Source organism: Rhagoletis pomonella, unplaced genomic scaffold, assembly GCF_013731165.1.
Source record: "Rhagoletis pomonella isolate Grant_MI unplaced genomic scaffold, Rhpom_1.0 Rhpom_scaffold_00008, whole genome shotgun sequence".
NCBI lineage: Eukaryota > Metazoa > Arthropoda > Insecta > Diptera > Tephritidae > Rhagoletis > Rhagoletis pomonella.
In genome coordinates, this window is record NW_023458562.1 from 651,606 (window position 1) to 671,679 (window position 20,074).

A 20,074-nucleotide genomic window follows, 5' to 3' on the forward strand; every position below is an offset into this window, starting at 1 on the left:
GTAGTCACCTTAAATAAAACGCTGCATTTAACTGCGAGGGTGATATAGACTCCCTTGTTGAACATTTCAAAGAAACCTTTACTTCAGCCGCTGGCCTGGCAACACCAAATCAAGTCCAAGTACCACCTACGCTTACATCAGTTACAAATACCGAAATAGAAAAACTTGTGGCAGAAAATCGGCGCCTAACAAGACAGTGGCAGAGCCATCGCTCACCAACCTCACAGCTACTGTATAAAGCTGCCAGTAGAAAACTGAAACAAGCACTCAAACGTGCAGAGGATCGCAACTTGCAAAGGTACATTAAGATGCTTTCCCCGAATTCTACTGAAAGATACTCTCTATGGAAATCGCTAAAATACTAAAACCACCAGTGGCTACGGAAATGCCAATTAGGAACCAAAGTGGTTCGTAGTGAGCAGGAGAGAGCCGAGTGTTTTTCACACCATTTAAAGAATGTGTTTCGGCCAAACTGTCCGACGAACAACTTCAGGATGCCACGGCTCACCAAAAATACAAATGAGCTACACACACCTAGCAAGACGAACTCTTCAGAAGTAAAAGCTATAGTAAAGCAGCTTAATCCAAAGAAATCGCCGGGTGCTGATTTTATAACTCCGAAAATGCTAATAGAGCTACGGAATGTTGCACTAGCAATTCTTTCTGACCCTTTCAGCGCTATCCTCAAATTCGGCGCATAAAAATCAAAACAGAAGTGTAAACATACAACATTTTCACTCAGACCGCAAGCATGCCCCCCAATCAAATTAAATAATGTCCATATTCCACAAGCCAATGAGGTGGCATATCTAGGAATACACTTGGATAGGAGAATAACTTGGCGCAAACACATATCAACCAAGATTACACAAATGAAGCTAAAGTCAGCTAGCATGAACTGGCTTATAAACAGTAAATCAAAACTGAAACTAGATTATAAAGTACTTATATATAATACAGTCATTAAGCCTATATGGATGTATGGTATTCAACTGTGGGGTACGACCTGTGCAATCAACATTGACAGGATCCAAAGATTCCAATCTAAAACGCTAAGGCCTTAACGGGAGAACCGTGGTATGTCCACAATGAAAATATACATAGGGACCTTGGAATACCGATGGTTAAATCTGTAATCGACAGCAGCAGAGAATAATATAAAATAAAACTGCGTAACCACCCAAATCCACTGGCAAGTGGCCTGTGCAACACAACAAATATAACACGCCTGCGAAGAAGTGATCTACCAGCCTTTCGTTGAGCGACGTTAAACCAACAGGGCTCAACCCCAGGGTTTGAGCTATATTATTGTAAATTAGACGTAAGATTTTTAAACTTGTTGTTAGGCTTAATAGGTGTAAAATAAGCAGATCCAACAAATAAATGCAAGTATAACTAAAAAAAATAATAATAGCCGTCATCGATTCGCCACTTCTCGCTCGCTATGTTTGAGTTCCGGTCGCTTAAAGAAGAATTTTGCATGTGAAAGCAACAACAAAGTTAGCTAGCACGGATAGACGATAGCGAGTTTGATTGTACCTCATTGAGTTCGTTCGTTTCGCCACTCGCTAACTGTTGGCGAATCGATGACGGCCAATAATAAAGAGAAATTGTGGTCAGTCTCAAAAGAGCCTATAAGTCTGCAACAGCATTTCGATTATTGGTACTGAAACATAACGAACTAAGGAAGAAAACTGCATTTACAGATTAGGAAAATATTAACAACAAAAAAGTTAGACGGTTTTTTGTCCCTCCTGAAAAATTAAAGAAAGAAATGGACTTAGCACGTTTGCGAACTAAGCCAACGATATGGTTCACATTCTTATAAAAAATAACAAACAAAAAAATTAGCTTGAAATCAATTGCAAATATTAAGAACAAAACACCTTTAATTTAATTTTGGCCGCCAGTGTACATTTTGCAATAAAAATGCGCTTAAATTTATTTTCATATTGGTTCGTATCAATTTCATAAAATAGAAATGAAGTGAATGCTATCCGAAGATTTGTTTGCAAATTCGTTCTCCAGAAGAGACACACAACTAGAACCTTGGATATCGTTGAATTAAATTGAAATTCACACGAAAGTGAATTGAAAAACCTGGATGACTATTACTGCGACTGCTTACGGGGTGTGCATAGCTCAGTGATGAGCGCTTCTGACCGCGGGTTCCATCCCCGCTGAAAGTCTAGGAAAAGAAGAAGTGATGAGATGTGGTGATCTCCTAAATAGCTGCTGTAACTTTTACCGCTTAGGCTTTCTTGTTTTTTCTATTTTTCCTAACAAACAAGTCGTGGTACAAAGCTTAATAACACCATTGAAATAAAAAAGTATTAATACGCAACAATAAAAATTTACAAATAAATAGTTTGGGATGAGCCTGAAACTATACAATTAAGCAAATGAACGTATAGAATTGACAACAACAGCCACGCTGTCAAGTTTAAATAGCGACGAATCATGGCCCCGCCAGAATGGGTACTTTGCGTACGTTCCGCTCAGGGATGAAACTGACAGTTGAGTAAGCTGTGTGTGTTTGCATAGAGAGCGTCAGATTGGCAACCCTTGAGTCGACGGAACCAACGAACGTTGGCCAAAACTCAACTTTTGACGCACGTAAGTCAACTGTCACTGCTGACAGTTGTGTAACCTTGCGTTTACACAAGACAAGACAAATGAGAATATGCATTAATTGCAGTGTTGGCAAAATGTTAATCTGATTAACGATTCAAATGTTTATCGCGACTGACGATTCAAATTAATTAATCGTAATCAACTGTAGATAAATGATTAAATCGCTGGCTGCAATTACGATTAATTAGTTTTAATCATTAATCGTTAATCCAATTAAAAAGAAAATCTGATTAAATTGTCTAGTTTGTCCGGATTTGAAACCAAACACCAGTTATAGTAATTATTTTGTGTTTTACGCTTATAAAAAGCACATAATATAAAAAAAAATATGATTATTGTTATTAGCATTACATAAACTGGGAACTTTTACAACCCAGCGCACATGTGCAGAGGGATATTAAAACCAAGTTTGTAAAATATCTGTTGGTATAGATCTTAATGAAAATGCACTCAAAATTGCTTAGATTGATGATGAAACCCGACTTGGCCGTACCCGATTAACTGGCTTTGTGTGCATAGGAAAATTCCAGCATAAATTGATTAATCACCAAACCTACTTAATCAAATTAAGGGTTACTGATTAATTTTTTTAATCGCGGTTACGATTAAAACTAATCATGATTAGCTGTAATCGGATTGAATTTAATCGAGTTAACTAATTGATTAAAAAATCAATCGATTACTGCTAACACTGATTAATTGCCACATTGTTTGAGTAAAGTAGACATCCAGACAATAAATTGTCTTCTAAAAGCCAGAGCCAGTGGCGAAGACATTAAGATAAGTGTGAACATATTAGTAAACAAAGTGTGAATGTTTTGCTATTGTATCTGAAAAATTGACTTGCGTAAACTCCAAGTACGCGGCCATAAGGAATAGCTGAGTTTAGTTTGCAGACGCGACACCTTCATTGTGGTGTATCTCAACGGTACGTGCGCCACTTCCTTCGCATACTTTTCCGTAATTTACGTACAAGTATCCGATCTGACGGGCCTATCAGCCGCACTTGATAGTAGTAGGTTTAATAAGGAAATTAGCAACAAGAGTTTACGGGGTGTGCATAGCACAGTAGTTGGTTAGCGCTTCTGACTTTGCACATCGATGACGGGGTTTGATCCCTGCTGAAAGCCTATGTAAAAAAGAAGTCTGATGAGGAGATGTGGTGATCTCGGAAATAGCTGCTATAACTTCTACCGCTTAAGCTTTGTTGTTTTTCCATTTTTAGTAACAAACAAATCGTGGTACAAAGCTTAATAACACTATTGAAATAAATACTAATACGTCACAATAAAAATTAGCAAATAAATAGTTTGGGATGAGTGTGCCTGATCTATTCATGTATGCAATTAACAATAACAACCTCGCTGTTAAATAGCGAGGAATCAGCTGTACTTGATAGTAGTAGGTTGAATAAGGAACAAGACTTACGGGGTGTGCATGTCTCAGTGGTTAGCGCTTTTGACTTTGCACATCGATAATGCGGGTTCGATCCCTGCTGAGTCTATGAAAGAAAGAAGTCTGATGAGGGGATGAGGTGATCTCCGATATAGCTGCTATAACTTCTACTGCTATAACTTCTTAGCTGTTTGCTGCTTTTACTTGAACAATTGAACTGTGAGTATGGGGCCGGTGGGAGTTGATTGCTAAATTTTGCGAGAAAAGATTAACAGACTGCGCAATGCGCAACAGAGGCGAATTCATATAATCGACATATATCACACTTTCATGTATTTTGCTTTTGCTTTTAGCGGCCTATTGTCAAATTTCCGAAAGAAAACACAAACACTTTCACTTCTTCACTCGCTAACTAGCGAAGTTTTGACAATCCGCATGATTCACAGAAAAAACACCACCTGCTGGAATGATAAAACTAGCAACTTCAGGTAACCAACATGTTAGTATGCTTTTCACGACAGCGCGCTTCGCGCTGAGGTGAAAATTTGTTTTTATGAATGTAGTAAAATGAAATGTAATAAAAATTTTGTCTGAAAGTATTTCAGCAGATTCTGAAGAACAAAATGGTGAAGAAATTTTGTTTCTAGCCATATGAGAAGTCGGATAAATTTCTATTCGTTTATAAAAAAAATGATTGTTTACACAAATTTTTTTTTATTTCTTCTTAATCGTAACTAAAATCTAGTCACATTATCACAATTTCATTAAGTTTCATAAAATATTAACTGACAAATATCAATTTAAAAAAGTTTATATAAAAGTTCATTTGTTTCTCAAAAAATTTGTTAAGAATGTTAAATTTCTTCAATGAATCTTCAAGGTTCTACAGCAAGAAGTTAACAGTTAAGTTAGAAGTTGAACAGTTAATTTTTAGCTTTCCAACTACGGAAAACTTGACTCACTAAGGAGAAGGCCCTACAAGTTTACGCCGACTCCGAACGGCGATTGTATTTTTATGAGAAGCTGTTTTTCATGGCAGAAATACACTGAAGTTTGCCATTGCCTGCAGAGGGGCGACCGCTAGTAGAAAAAACTTTGTATTTTCTTTTGTTTTTGATGTTAGTCGGAAACTGGCCTCAATCTCAGGACCTGCGGAATGGGAGTGGGTACTTCTAACCACTACACTACCACGGCTGCATTTTAAAATAAGTAAAACATGTAGTTAACTTTTATAATACATTTTCCTATTCAAATACGGAAATTTTTGAAGTAGGTATCAAGGTATTAAATACCACTACTAGGGTGATTCAGAAATTTTTTTTTATTCCTTGGAACCAAAAGTTTCGTGCAGACGCCAAAATAAGTCTCAGAAAATATGAGCCCTTAATATTAATATTAAGAATGTCCGCATCGCACTTTTCGATTTCACATAAGAATAACACAGGAAAAATTATTTTTGTTTACTTTTAATTTTTATTTTTAACAAAAGATACGTTGTACTGTAAAGGTATTTTTGTAGACAATTGAACTCTCTACAAAAAAGGTTAAATTTGAGTTCACCATCAATCTTATCTTCTGGGAAATCGAAAGTGCGATTCGGACATTATTAATATTAATATAAGGGCTCATATTTTCTGAGACTTATTTTGGCGTCTAAATGAAACTTTTTTGAGCATGGTTCCGAGGGCCAATTACTCTCAGAAAATATTACTTTCACACACACACTCTTAACAGCAAAAGTCTGCAAAGACCATTTCTTTTTAAAATATTCACAATATTTTTCAAGCTAAAATTTGTTTGATATTTTTTTAATACATATCTATGTGGTTATATATTATATAAACCAAGGTTTCAAACGAATTTTCATCAAAATTTTCAAATTTTTAATCAGATTTTTTTTTTCAATTTCAAGTACGCAGTTTTATAAAAAAAAAGTTTCACTCATACTTTCTATGGAGGAAAATGCGTAGAACCGTCAGAAAAAAAAATGTTAAAATCAACGCGATTTCTTAGCCACTTAATTTTAACTCTAAAATTGAATGGACTATTAAACTTCGTACTTGAAATCTTTTAAAAAATCTGATTAAAAGGTTGCTTTTTGCCGTAAGTGCACATGCAAACATACCTGAGTGCAAAATTTTTGTACTTACTATTTCTTTCTTTGTATTTACTTTTCTTGATTTGTTTTTTTTCTGGTACTTTGGAGATTTTTACAGGACGTTACGGGATACTTGCGTTATATATTTTGGTATCTCACCAGATTTTTAAGAGTATTTCGGTATTTTCGAGACTTTTTCGGAATTCTCGAGCCTGTTTCGGGACTCTTTTTCTACTTCGGGATTTTCGAGACTAGTCAGACATTTGCAGAAATTCAGGACTAAGTCCTGAGAGTTCCCAAAATCCCGATATAGTTCCAAAAATCCAGAAGTACTAGCTAGAGAAAACCAAGAACCCCGATAGAGTCCTGCAAATTACGAAATAGTCCATAAATCCGGAAGGAGTCCTGAAAAACCCAGTGAATCCTATACGATACCAAAAATAAAACAAGAAGCATTACGAAGTCCCTAAGAAATCGCAAGTGTTAATAAGTGAAATACGAAGAATAATAAAAAATTGTAAGTCTAAATATCTTGAGCATTTAAGTATGTATGTATGTGTGTATAAAAGTAAGATATTTTCTAAAATCAATTCGGCTTACCCGTGGCATTTAGTTATTTAGTAACCCGATAGGTACGTTAAAAAGGTTATTCAGGGCTATCACTGAATCCATCGTAGGTTCGATATTCGTGGAATCCACGAAAGTGCTATCATTGAATCCAATAGCTACGAACGAAAATTCAACATTCGTAGAGCATTTATTGAATCCGTTCGTTATGAAGATTCGTACAGATACTCGTACGACGAGTTTATGCTGTCGGAACCATATTGAAAATCGCTGAATCTTAAAAGTAATGCAAAAAAGTGCATTATTGTTAATAATAAATATTTATTATACTCTAAATTTTTTACAGTTTGATTAAATTCCGTATACAACTAGCTCATAGTTTTTCTCGTTTTACTTGTAATATTATCATTTCTAAAATAAATGTAGTTCTTATTTTGCTTTTTTTGCAATACCTAGTGCCTTTTCCTGCCTTTTTCGCTATTTTGTTTTGCCTTTTTTGCAATACCTAGTGCCTTTTCCTCGATGAGACCCCCCTTATGATGACGACCACGGCAAACGTTTAAAGGACTACGATTTAAGGGCATGCACCTGGAATGTCCGGACCCTTAATGGGGAAGGTGCCTCTGCCCGGCTGGTTGATGTCCTCGTAAGGACAAAAGCTGACATCACCGCCATCCAAGAAATGCGTTGGACGGGGCAAGGCAAGCAATGTCAGGGGCCTTGCGACGTCTACTACAGCTGCCATGTAAAGGAGCGCAAATTCGGTGTTGGATTTGTGGTGGGAGAGAGACTCCGTCGCCGAGTACTGTCGTTCACCCCGGTAGTCTAGCCACAATCCGCGTCAAAGCGAGATTCTTCAACATCTCGCTCATCTGCGCCCATGCCCCAACGGAAGGGAAGGATGAGGCATCCAAGGATCTCTTCTATGAGCGCTTGGAGCGCACATACGAGCGCTGCCCCCGTCATGATATCAAAATCGTGCTTGGCGACTTCAATGCCAGGGTGGGCAAGGAAGGAATCTTTGGAACCACCGTCGGAAAATTCAGCCTCCACGACAAAACGTCCAACAACGGATTAAGGCTGATCGACTTCGCCGGGGCCCGAAACATGGTAGTATGCAGTACTAGGTTCATGCATAAAAAGATCCATCAAGCTACGTGGCTGTCTCCGGATCGAAAAACGAGAAACCAAATCGATCATGTTGTGATAGACGGAAGGCACGCTTCCAGTGTTTTAGACGTACGCACACTCCGAGGCCCAAACATCGACTCGGACCACTATCTTTTTGCAGCCAAGATACGCACCCGCCTCTGTGCAGCAAAAAATGTGCGCCCAAATATGCAAGGAAAGCTTAACGTCGAAAAGCTGCAATCACAACAGACAGCCAGCGCTTTCGCTACTCGACTCTCACACCTGCTCTCAGAGAGCACTCTTCAACAAACCGACATATGCGAGCAGTGGAACCACATTTCCCGCTCATTAAGTACCGCCGCCGAAGAAGTAGTTGGATTTCAGCGAGCCCGAAAGAACAACTGGTACGATGAGGAGTGTCAGGAAGCTGCAGAAAAAAAGATGCCGCCTACAGGGCCACGCTGCGATCGGACGCAACGCGCGCTATGTGGGACCGCTATAGGGATCTGAAGAGGGAAGCGAGACGTATTTGCCGCAATAAGAAGAGAGAGGCCGAAATACGTGAATGCGACGAGCTTGAAATGCTGGCCAGCAGGAAAAATGCCCGATACCAGAGAGTTAGGCGACTTACGGAAGGTTTAAAGACCGGGGCGTACTCCTGTAAGAACAATAATGGCGACCTAGTAACTGATGTCCAGAGCGTACTTAAATTATGGAGGGAACACTTTTCCGCCCTACTAAATGGAAGCAGCACGGAAAGTTGTGGAGAAGAAGAACCCGAGCCCGCAGTCGATGATGACGGATTCGACGTTCCACCGCCTGACTATGACGAGGTACGTATAGCAATAACGCGGCTGAAAAACTACAAAGCTGCTGGAGCTGACAGCCTGCCAGCTGAGCTATTCAAGTACGGCGGCGAGGAGTTGATAAGGTGCATGCACCAACTCTTGTGCAGAATATGGTCAGATGAACGCATGCCCGACGACTGGAATTTAAGTGTGCTGTGCTCAATCCATAAGAAAGGTGGCCCCGCCATTCGCGCCAACTACCGCGGGATCAGCCTTCTAGGCATAGGTTACAAGGTCTTATCGAGCGTACTGTGTGAAAGACTTAAGCCCAACGCCAATGAACTGATTGGGCCTTATCAGTGTGGCCTTAGACCTGGAAAATCCACCATAGAGCAGGTATTCACAATACGCCAAATCTTGGAAAAGACCCGCGAGAAAAGGATCGACACTCACCACCTATTTGTCGACTTTAAAGCCGCCTTTGACAGCACTAAAAGGAGTTGCCTATACGCCGCTATGTCTGAATTTGGCATCCCCTCAAAACTTATACGGCTGTGTAAAATGACGTTGAGCAATACCACCAGCTCCGTCAGAATTGGGAAAGACTTCTCCGAGCCGTTCGCCACAAAACGGGGTTTCAGACAGGGCGACTCCCTTTCATGTGACTTCTTAATCTGATGTTGGAGAAGATAATAAGAGCTGCAGAACTGAACCGCTCAGGAACAATTTACTACAAGAGCGTGCAATTGCTGGCTTATGCCGATGACATCGACATCATCGGTAACAAAAACCGCGAAGTCTGTTCTGCCTTTTCCAAGTTGGATAGGGAAGCAAAGCGAATGGGTCTGGTGGTAAACGAGGACAAGACGACGTATCTCCTGTCATCAAGCAAACAGTCAGCACATTCACGCCTTGGCGCCCACGTCACTGTTGACAGTTACAATTTCGAGAAAGTAGAGAATTTCGTTTACTTGGGAACCAGCATTAACACCGATAATAATGTCAGCATTGAAATCCAACGCAGAATCACTCTTGCCAACAAGTGCTACTTTGGACTGAGTAGGCAATTCAGGAGTAAAGTCCTCTCTCGACGTACGAAAACCACGCTCTATAAGTCACTCATCATGCCCGTGCTGGTATATGGCGCAGAAGCATGGACAATGACAACGATGAGGCGGCTCTTGAAGTGTTTGAGAGAAAGATTTTGCGGAAGATTTACGGGCCTTTACGCGTTGGCGACGGCGAGTACCGCAGACGATGTAACGATGAGCTGTATGAGCAACGATATGGACATAGTGCAGCGAATTAAAATACAGCGGCTCCGCTGGCTTGGTCATGTCGTTCGAATGGACACCGACGCTCCAGTTTCACTTCATTGGCTTCACTTGCCGTTTCCAATTGGCGTCAGTTGGCACAGAGGAGAAACGACTGGCGTGCTTTGCTGAACTCGGCCAAAATCGCTTAGGCGGTTACAGCGCCAAAAAAGAAGAAGAAGAAGTGCCTTTTCCTGCCTTTTTCGCTATTTTATTTTGCCCTTTTTATAGGTTTTTAGGTCCTAAAAATCCGTTCCCTGGTAATGAGCTACAAAACTGCATATGAGCCATTCTTTTTTAGGTCGGACGTATTTCGTAAAAAAAATTATGTCATGTCTCAAATTTGAAGCGAAATCTTGTTTGTTTGTTCTATACATGAAATAAGCTAGCAGGTGTTCAGAAATTGTTTTATTCTTTTTTTTCTTCGGAGATATGATCTGTCAAAGTTTGCATTTTTTCGTGATTATGACTAATCATGTACTTCAAATCGTTATATCTCGGGTTCTGCTGATCGTGGAGACTTCATCTTAACGCCGTTTTAAAGCTAAGAAATAGACTTAACATTTCTATATATAAGATGGTCAAGATTGGCCTAAAGCTAACTTAGCTATTAACAGTTGAACTGTTTGAAGTTGATTTGCATAGTGAAGACAAGTAAATTGAGGATTTAAAATTATGCCATCGTAATCTTTGTTTAATTCTCTATAAAAAACGTTAAAAAATTGGCGATTTTCAAGAACTATTTTTTAAAATATCAACAATTTTTTTTATTTTTATTTCGAAAATTATGTTAAAATATATTTGGTAAGGTGTTAAACATCGAGTTTCTACAAAAAGTAAAATTTTATTGCGGATTCCGATAGAATACCTATCCAGATATAATATTTGTATGGCAACATTTTTCTTTAAGGCGACAAACCCCTTAGAAATGGGCCTGGCAATTGCAGGACTAAAATTTGCAAAACAGATTTTATTGCGGATTTCGGCAGAATATCGGTTCGTTACCAATATTTCTTCCACAACTTTTCAATCCATATAGATATTCTAGCGAAATCCACAATAAAGTCTAAATTTTTGAACTAGAATATTCTTTGATCGAAAAAGTTGTGGAACAAATGTTGTTAATGAAGCGATATTCTGCCTTAAAGAAAACTCTTGCCATACAAATATAATAAGGCATTCTATCGGAATCTGCAATAAAATTAAATTCTTGCTAAAACTCGATGTTTAACACCTTACTAATTTTACACTTATTTTCGATTCTTCACAATTTTACTAAGACATCGCAATGAAAGGTATTGTTGAGAAGTTTGGTCAGAAAATATTTTCGATCAAGGTTGCCACGCTTCTATGTAATACAAATTTGTATTTTGTTAATTTCAATCAGAATTTTTTCTAAGTATACACAGTACATATACGCTTAAGACTTGTACTATGGATTCCAACGTATTTCGGAATGGGGTTGCCACCTAAATTTTAGAGTGAGAAATTTACTTACTAGATATCGAAATCCATTTTTTTTTAAATTCCAAAATATTTTTTTAAAGCTATCCAAATCTTCAAACCTTTAAAAAGTACATGCACTCCGGGCAAAGCTCGGTCAACCTGGTACTAGAGAATTAAACAAGTATTACGATGGCATAAATTTAAGTCCCTAATTTACTGGTCTTCTCTATGCAAATCAACTTCAAAGTTCAAGTGTTAATAGCTAAGTTAGCTTTAGGACAATCTTGACCATACTATATATAGAAACGTTAAGCCCGTTTCCTTGGCTTTAAAACGACGTTAAGATGAAGTTTCTACGATGGGTAGAACCCGAGATATATGGAGTGAAATAACACAAACGGCAATAACGCAAATTTGTGTTATTTCCCAATTAAATGTGAAATAACACAAATTTGCTTTATTTAATTTCTCGTTGAACAATAAGACCAACTTTTAAACTTAACAATTGAGTAGTAAAGCAAAATAGTGTACATAGTGACTACTTATGCTACCCAGTTACATTTGACAAAAATTAGTACATGATCAAGTTAAATGGACGGATTTGTAAGTCTACAATTTTGAAAGTGCCCAGCATCGCGGCGGTCCGCGTTCACGCGCCGCCCCGCGCCGCGTCGCGTTCGACATCTCGCTCGTGCCCGCGTCCTCCGCCCTCCTCCCCTCCATTCGCAATTATGCACTGGTGGCATTACAACCGTTTAGAAAAAAGAATAAAAATAAAATGACACTAGTTCACTTCTGAAACTGCTTTTTAATGTCCAAGTAATGGGAATTAGTGCTTATGGTGTTACTGCATGTACCCCACCCATGATGGAATTAGGTGAAGTAATATTAGAGTGAGAAGAAAAATATTGACACTGCTTTATTTAAAAGTTTGCCTGTAAATTTGACTATAGGGCAGCCGAATGTTAGAAAATAAAGCGAGAAAGCTGTTTTATTACTTCACCTGTTTATTACGCCATTCATCCCACCCGCTTGTACCAAGTTTACGTTCAAATTTAGAAGTCTGAGAGTAGGTAAAATTTTACATATTTTTACAGCACTATGTCGTACCACATGTCTGCTCCGTCTTCGTAAACGAAATCTACAGGTCGGATATAGCAAGTGATGATAATGTAGAAATATTAACTGAAGATAAAACTCAAAACAATATTCTCTGTGTTATACATATGTATGCTGCGAACAGGAACGGCAACTTTTGTTTGATCCATGCCATGGCGGAATTATACCAGGTGAAGTAATTAGAGCGAGAAGAAAGATTTTGACACTGCCTTATATGAAAAATTGCCTTTAAAATTCACTTCCAATTAGTTCACTTCTGAAACTGCTTTTTGATGTCTAAGTAATGGGAATTATTGCGTATGGTGTTATTGCATGCACCCCACCCATGATGGAATTATACTAGGTGAAGTAATATTATAGTGAGAAGAAAAATATTGACACTGCTTTATTTAAAAGTTTGCCTATAAATTTGACTATAAGGCAGCCGTATATCAGAAGATAAAGCGAGAAAGTTGTTTTATTACTTCACCTGTTTATTGCGCCATGGTTCCATGCAAAGATTTTAAGGTTTTCCAGCAATATTTTCAACGTATTAAAAAGCAATTATTAAAGACGACGCTTTCCCCATATTATTTTTTATTTGTATTTTTGGAATAAACAAAGTTCTTTTTCCTTCTGTCAGTAAACTGGTTTGTTACAAATAGTATAAATAAGCAGTGGGAAATAGGCAAACCTTTGTTGGAAATAAAGCAAAACTCAGATTTTGGTATTATTTCCCATTTAAAAGTGAAATAAAGCAAATTTTGCGTTATTGCCGTTTGTGTTATTTTATCCCCCACCCTTAAACAGCCATCCTATTTTCAGGGCAACCATCTCCCCTGACAAAGTTTCAAAGGTCAGAGAATGTGCCATTTTTGCCTTACAAGAGTGTGACATTTTAATAAACGGACGCAAAACTTTCTCACTCTTTGCCTTTCATTTAAAATCGAACACGAAAAGAGAAAGGGGCAATCAAATGGCGACATTTTTTAGCAGAAACGAAATCACCATTAAAGTTTGTTGAATTTTCATAATTTTTGTACGAAGTTTGAAACGTGGATTTATGTGGTTAGGTGAAGTGCTAAACTTTTATAAAAAATATATAAACATTAAATAAACAAAAGAAAAATAGCCAAAACTAGTGAAGTGACTTGACTCAACTAGTGACTTGACGCTAACTAATAAATTAATATTTTTTTTTAATAACTTTAATAGCAAACAATTTTTTTAAGCAAATATATATTTTCTATTTTTAAAAGAACAAAATCTAAAGTAAACCAATTTAATTATAAAAAATTAAAAAATTTAATTAAAAAAGGAAAAGTTTCGCTGCCCGAGGACTCGAATTTGGATCTTCAGAATGGCAGTCTAGTGCTTTGCTTACTGTGACTGCTGGGGCAGCGTAAGCAAAATGACATATATAAATGTCTATTGTTTCCTTTGCGTAAGCTAATTTCGAATCATCAAAGTGGCAGCATTCGAAGCTGGCAACGATATTTTCGAGTTCACTCGGATTCAGTGAAAGGAATTTTTCCGTATTCGTAGCAGACATTCGAATTCGTAGATTTTCTACGATGGATTCAATGATAGCCCTGATTACTTATTTGAGTACGCACAATACTGTTGTCTGTTTCGAACAAGACGGAACATTCAAATCGTAACCTCGATTTTTACTAACAGGCAGAAATTTCCTTTTTTCCTCAAAATAATAAGTGGCCAAAGTTAACTAAACTTTTTGCTTTTTATTAGAAAATTTATAATCAGTGTGGTCTCTGGAAAATAAGATGCAAACGTTATGTTCTATACTCACTTAAAAGTGTTGCCTCCAAGCCGTTAAGCCAAGCCAAAAGCTCTTCAATTATGTCGTCTAAGTCTTTAAGAGATTGCAAATGCTGTTCTAATTTCGTTCCTCGATTAATAGACCACTGTGAGACTTCATCCCAACGCTGCTGAATAATTGCTAACCAATTTTTTATTATCGGAATAGCATCTGGATATGCTTTGCTAATAACATCTTCAGCGAAACGGAAAGTTTGGGACTTCTGGCGATCCCTATTTTGCAAATCTTTAGAGAAATCATTATGTGATGCAATCATTTCCCGTGTAATTTTTTCATCATCTGGCGCATTTTTCGCATAACGTAACTTCTGTTCTGCGTGATCCAACCAATCAAATAAGGCATGAATTTCTCTATTTAGTTTTTCAGCATCTTTAAGAGCCTCCTGCAACCGTTCGTTTCGCCTTTTTGCTGCTTCTTTTACTTCATCCCAAAGAGTTTGCAGCTCATTAAGTTGTTGGTCTGTTTCTTTATTATCACTGGATGTTGCAAGTTCCCTTCCTGTCTTCAATACACCCTGCATTTGCGCTGCACGCTTTTGTAAATCGTGTTCGATATGCTTATGATGCTCTAATAATCCTTGTACCGTTTCTAAATCGCCATGCACCAAGCCGTTTTCATTCAAGCGATTTTTCGCCTTTTTTAGCCAATCAAGTAACTCAAAAAGAGCGTCTGAAAACTGCCCAGATAACAGCAGTGCTTCTTCCATCTTACGTTGCCGTTCAATGCTTTTCGACCACACGGTTGTCCACTTTTCTTTTAGCTCTGTTAACATTTTGAGGAGAATCGTCTCATCCCCTTTTGGAGCTCGTTCTAACAGATTTTTGCCGGAGCGTATGGTTGAATCATAGCTGGTTTGCTTTATTGTTAATTGTCTGTGTGTATCCTTCACCTTACTTATAAGTTTTTTTATTCTGGCAGGTTCCTTTGATTTAGTGGCATCTTCTATTATTTGTTCAAGCATTTTATCGGTTTCTTCAAGATATTGCATGATGCTATTCCAAGAGTCGTTATATTCACGAGCTTCTTTATAACCATGATCTAAAGCACGAGTGCGTTCTGCAGTTTTGCTCACAATACGTTCCCAGCGATGTTGCACAGAAACTAGAAGATTTTTTATTAAAATGACATCCTGCTTTTGACTAAAATATTTCAAATGAGTTCCCTTTTTATCAAGTAATAGCATGGCCTCACGATGGGTGCTAACATCTTTTTGTAGAATTTTATGCTCTTCCATTTGATCCTGGATAGTTCGTAAAACTCGTGAAACCGGAGGTGCATTTGATAACAGTTTTTCGGCTTGATCGAGCCATTCTACAAAAGCTTGAAGAGTGTCATGGAACTCTGTAGCTTCTTTCAGTGCGATTTCTAATTTAATCTTCTTATCGGAAGCGCGAGAAACAATCGCATCCCATCTTTGTTTAAGTGTACGCAAAGTATGCTGTAAATTACTGGAAGGAACTTTAATATTATTCTGCCGCTTTATATAATCCTGACCTTGGACTTGAATTGTTTCCACCTTTGGGCGGTTCTCCTCTAACTCATTGTATACTTCCATAAATCGTTCCAACTGCTCGGTTGCTGTTTCCGGTAAACCCCCAACAGGTTTACTGGCGCTTATTACGGCATCCACATCACCTAACCAACCAAGAACATCTTGTACCTCCGCAATATATTCTTGTGCTTCATGCAAAGCTTCTTCAAGTTCATGTTGTCGATCAGAAGCGGTTTGCATTAACATTTTCCACTTTGAGTTCAATTTTCGCAATTTGTCCTGGGTAGTAGAAGCCTCTACGGTACCCTTTTCAGTTTCGATAAGCTGGCGTCCAGCATCATTTAAAGTATCCACTGAACTTTGATGTGCTTGAATGTCATTAGCAATAACTTTCAATTTTGCTAATTCTACCTCTAAAAGCTGTGGATCACCAGGTACCTAAAGTCAAAATAAATTTAGTTGAGAATGCCTTAAATACATTCTTTTTCATACGTTACCGCTTTTAATTGATCTAATGTAATGTCTGTTTTATCAATCCATACTAAAAGTTCATTTAGGGCATGTTGGAACTGGCCAAGGTGTAAAAGAGCATGTTCTAATTGTTTTTGGCGTTCTACCATATTACGTAGTAAAGCTTCCCATCGATGATTTGCAACAGATAGTGGTTTTCGAATTGATGCAGCTTGCTCAGGAGATGTCCGATCCGTTAACTCCACGGCTTGCCTATTTGCAATACAAAAGAAGTCAAAACACATTAGAATTTTAGTAGAAATGAAAACCAAGTTTCAAAACTAATAATGTTACGCACATTCATTGGCGCATAACCACGTAATAATATACATATAATAAAATTGTAACAGGCCGATGTCTGTACATAAATAATAGATTCTAAAGAAAAACTAATATGGGGGGTCTTTATTAGAGCAACCAGGGACCGTAAATGTTATGTTTTTTTTTACCTTCCTTTTATTTCAAAAGAGTTAATACATTCTTCTCATACGTTACCGCTTTTAATTGATCTTAAGCAGCCCTGGGCGGCGCCTCCCCGGCGGCCATATTCGCGTATACATACACGCTCTGCTTTAGAAGGCAGCGAAATCATCATTCAACCGCACGACTTTTTCGCACGCACACAGTGAGATCAATTGCACGCACACTACAAAAATTCTCTGTCGAAGCTGCCCACCTCTGATCTAAAGTAATGTTTGTTTTATCAATCCATACTAGAAGTTCATTTAGGCAAAAAAATTTGACTTTGATTTTTTCAGTCAAATATAAAAGTTAGAATATGACTTCTACTTTTTCGTTAAAAAATATTTCTTATTATTTTTTTATATTATTTTTTCAGCCCAAGAAAAAAGTTAAAATGTGACATTTATATTTTGGATCAAAAATAAAAGTTAAAATATCATTGCTAAATATTTTAGGTATTTGATTGCAAGCGTTTAAGTTAAAAACATTTTGTTTGCTTCCTATAATAAAATATTCACGTTGATGACCTAAGTCGATATAGCCGTGCCCGTCTGTCTGTCTGCCTGTTTTTACCCAGATATGCCCATTCGTTGTACATTAGCTTTTCAAAGTGCTTTCTGATTATATTCATCTAAACTTGTGATGAAAAGACAGGGTTTGGTAACGATTTAAAAAAATAAAATAAAAATTTGAAAACATGTATTTTGAAGCTGTCCTATATACATAGTATATTGGGTACATGACATATTATCAACTTTGTCTGACTTATTTGATGTGATCTGTGACAATAGATTTGACATGTAATTGAGGTTTTCTGATGACAAGCGCCACATCTGGTCCCGATTCTTTGTTGGAACTATGCGTAAACCTTACCTTTTTTATTTTGGGCGAGTTAAGCTGTCGCAATACTTCTCCTGAGAGGTAAAGGCGATGTCAGATAAAACTTTTGCTTCGCGTTGCGTGACAGATTCGCTTTGACAGAAACGATGAAATGTATGAAAATGCACAAAGCATGTCACATAGATCGCTTCAGCCGCAGCGCGAAGCGTAAAGATGGCCAACTCTCATCTTTTTGTGCGCGTTGACAATCAGCCGGTTTAATATTTATTTTGTTTCGTCCAAATTCGAGTTTTCATGCAGAAACATAAAATTTAATTACATTGCTGATATTTTTAAAGCTAAATAAATGAAATCCACAGCCATTTTGAGGAGTAAAAAAGCAGTACAAAATTGTTTTCCTGGCGTTCATTGTGGCATACTTTTTGCTTCTGGCGCTTTGCTGGCAAAGTTATAAATGTCACGCAAAGCCACAAAGTTTTATCTGGCATCAGCTTAAGGGATCCATTGTTCCGGCATTATGTTTATGAGTCTGCCAGTCATTTCGTACAACCATTTCCACACAGTTAGTTATTAGGGGAAAGCACTATTTCTTACCTCACATAGCACTGCGGTAGACTCTAATATTTTGTTCTGAACGATCGAGACCTCCCATGCTCATATTACAATATTTTACCATACGAATTAGCTCTTGTTAGGAGTATCGCTTGTCGAAACTTATGGGATTTACTCCAATGGCATCCGATTCCTTGACAATGGTATGTCATTACCGGAATACCATTGATCATCGAAATCGGTTTCCGAAAAGACTTTAACGCTGCTTTTCGTCTGCGAAATCGGATAATTATTTATACCGACATAATTCTCGTCGACAGAAACCTCGTCGGTAATGTCTGCAGGTGCATTTATTGATGGAAATAATGCAATGCTATAGAAATCTACATTATCATCCTCTAAAAGAGCCAAAGATTCATGCAGAGAAAATCCTCTGTAGGAAATTTGTAGTATATTATATGCCCGATGTCCTACATGTAAAACGTTAATTTTTTATATTTGAATAAGCAAATTTTTACTTACCGTGCAACGATAGCACCATATACCGAAACTTTGGAAAACTTGCAACTTTGTAAATCAATTACGTAGAAATTTTAGTAAAAAATTACCAGAACGTACTGTCGCCAGCTGGGTATACCGAGCACTAACTAAATGAGTAAAATAAGTGGTTCATGGAAAAACGTTACGTCATGTAAACTCTTGTGTAGGTGTCCTATTTATAGTACATTGGACATATCTGGGTTAACGCAACCTAGTAGTTCAGTTCTAGAGAATCAGACTGAAGTTTGGTATCTGATAATATATTAATCATTTGTCGGAACGGACAAAATATATTCTTGACTAAGAGATGTGACAAGTATTATACATCAAGTGCCAGAAACTCAAGTCAGTGTAGAACGCGCGTTGTCAACACTTAAGCTTGTTCTTAGTGATACGCGAAACAATTTGTGCGAGCAGAACTAGGCAGCTATGTACATCAATTGTTAAACTGAATTCCGAGTCATTGCTGTAAAAAGATGGATAACTTAAGGCTTAAATTAATGTAAATAAATGTTTATCTAGGAAATGTATTTATAGAAGATGGAAAACTGTTATTAAAGAGATATGCATTTTTTACTTTGATATTTTTTTCAATTAAAACATATTGTACTGCTATTTTTGACCGAAAACATAAAAGTAAAATTTTAAATGTTATTTTTTACCGCAAAAATAAAATTCAGATTTTAACTTTCATATTTGACCGAAAAAATAAAACAAAAATTTTAACTTTCATTTTCACTGAAAAAATATAAGTTAAACTTTAACTTTTATTTTTAATTGGAAAAATAAAAGCTAAAATTTAACTGTTATATTTGACTGAAAGAATATGAGTAAAAAGTCTAGAAAAAAAGAAGTCTGATGAGGAGATGTGGTGATCTCCGAAATAGTGCTATAACTTCTACCGCTTAGACTTTGTTGCTTTTTCAATTTTTCCTAATTAACAATCGTGGTACAAAGCCCAATAAAAATATTAAAAATAAAATGTTAACAAGCCACAATAACATTGACAAAAAAAATAATGGTTAATTACTGACTTTTTTGAAAAAAGTAAAGAAAATTTAAATTATAATCATCTGTTTGAAAATTTAGGTTTAAGTATATTGATAAGATAAAGTAATTATTGCAATATGGCTGTCAAAGGAGAGCTTTAAGAAAGCTACATCTGAAAATATTTTTGTTGAAGGTTGCCACCTGTTTGAAAATTTGTATTTAATTTAATTGATAAGATAAATTGAATATTGCAATATGGGTATCAAACTGAACAGTTTTAGGAAAGTTTACTGCCGAAAATATTTTTGACGAGGGTTGCCACCTGTTTGACAAATTGTATTCTATTAAGTTGATCCAAAAAATTCAAAATTACAATAC

The 20,074-nt window shown here is 37.1% G+C and overlaps 1 protein-coding gene across 1 annotated transcript in view; it reads right to left on the minus strand.

The window, feature by feature from the left end:
• LOC118744098 (microtubule-actin cross-linking factor 1) overlaps positions 1 to 20,074 on the minus strand; it is a 719,134-nt gene that overhangs the window by 277,064 nt on the left and 421,996 nt on the right. Inside the window, 2 exon segments of the mRNA XM_036476824.1 lie at positions 14,281 to 16,240; positions 16,300 to 16,525. Coding sequence (XP_036332717.1) covers positions 14,281 to 16,240; positions 16,300 to 16,525 — 2,186 coding nt within the window.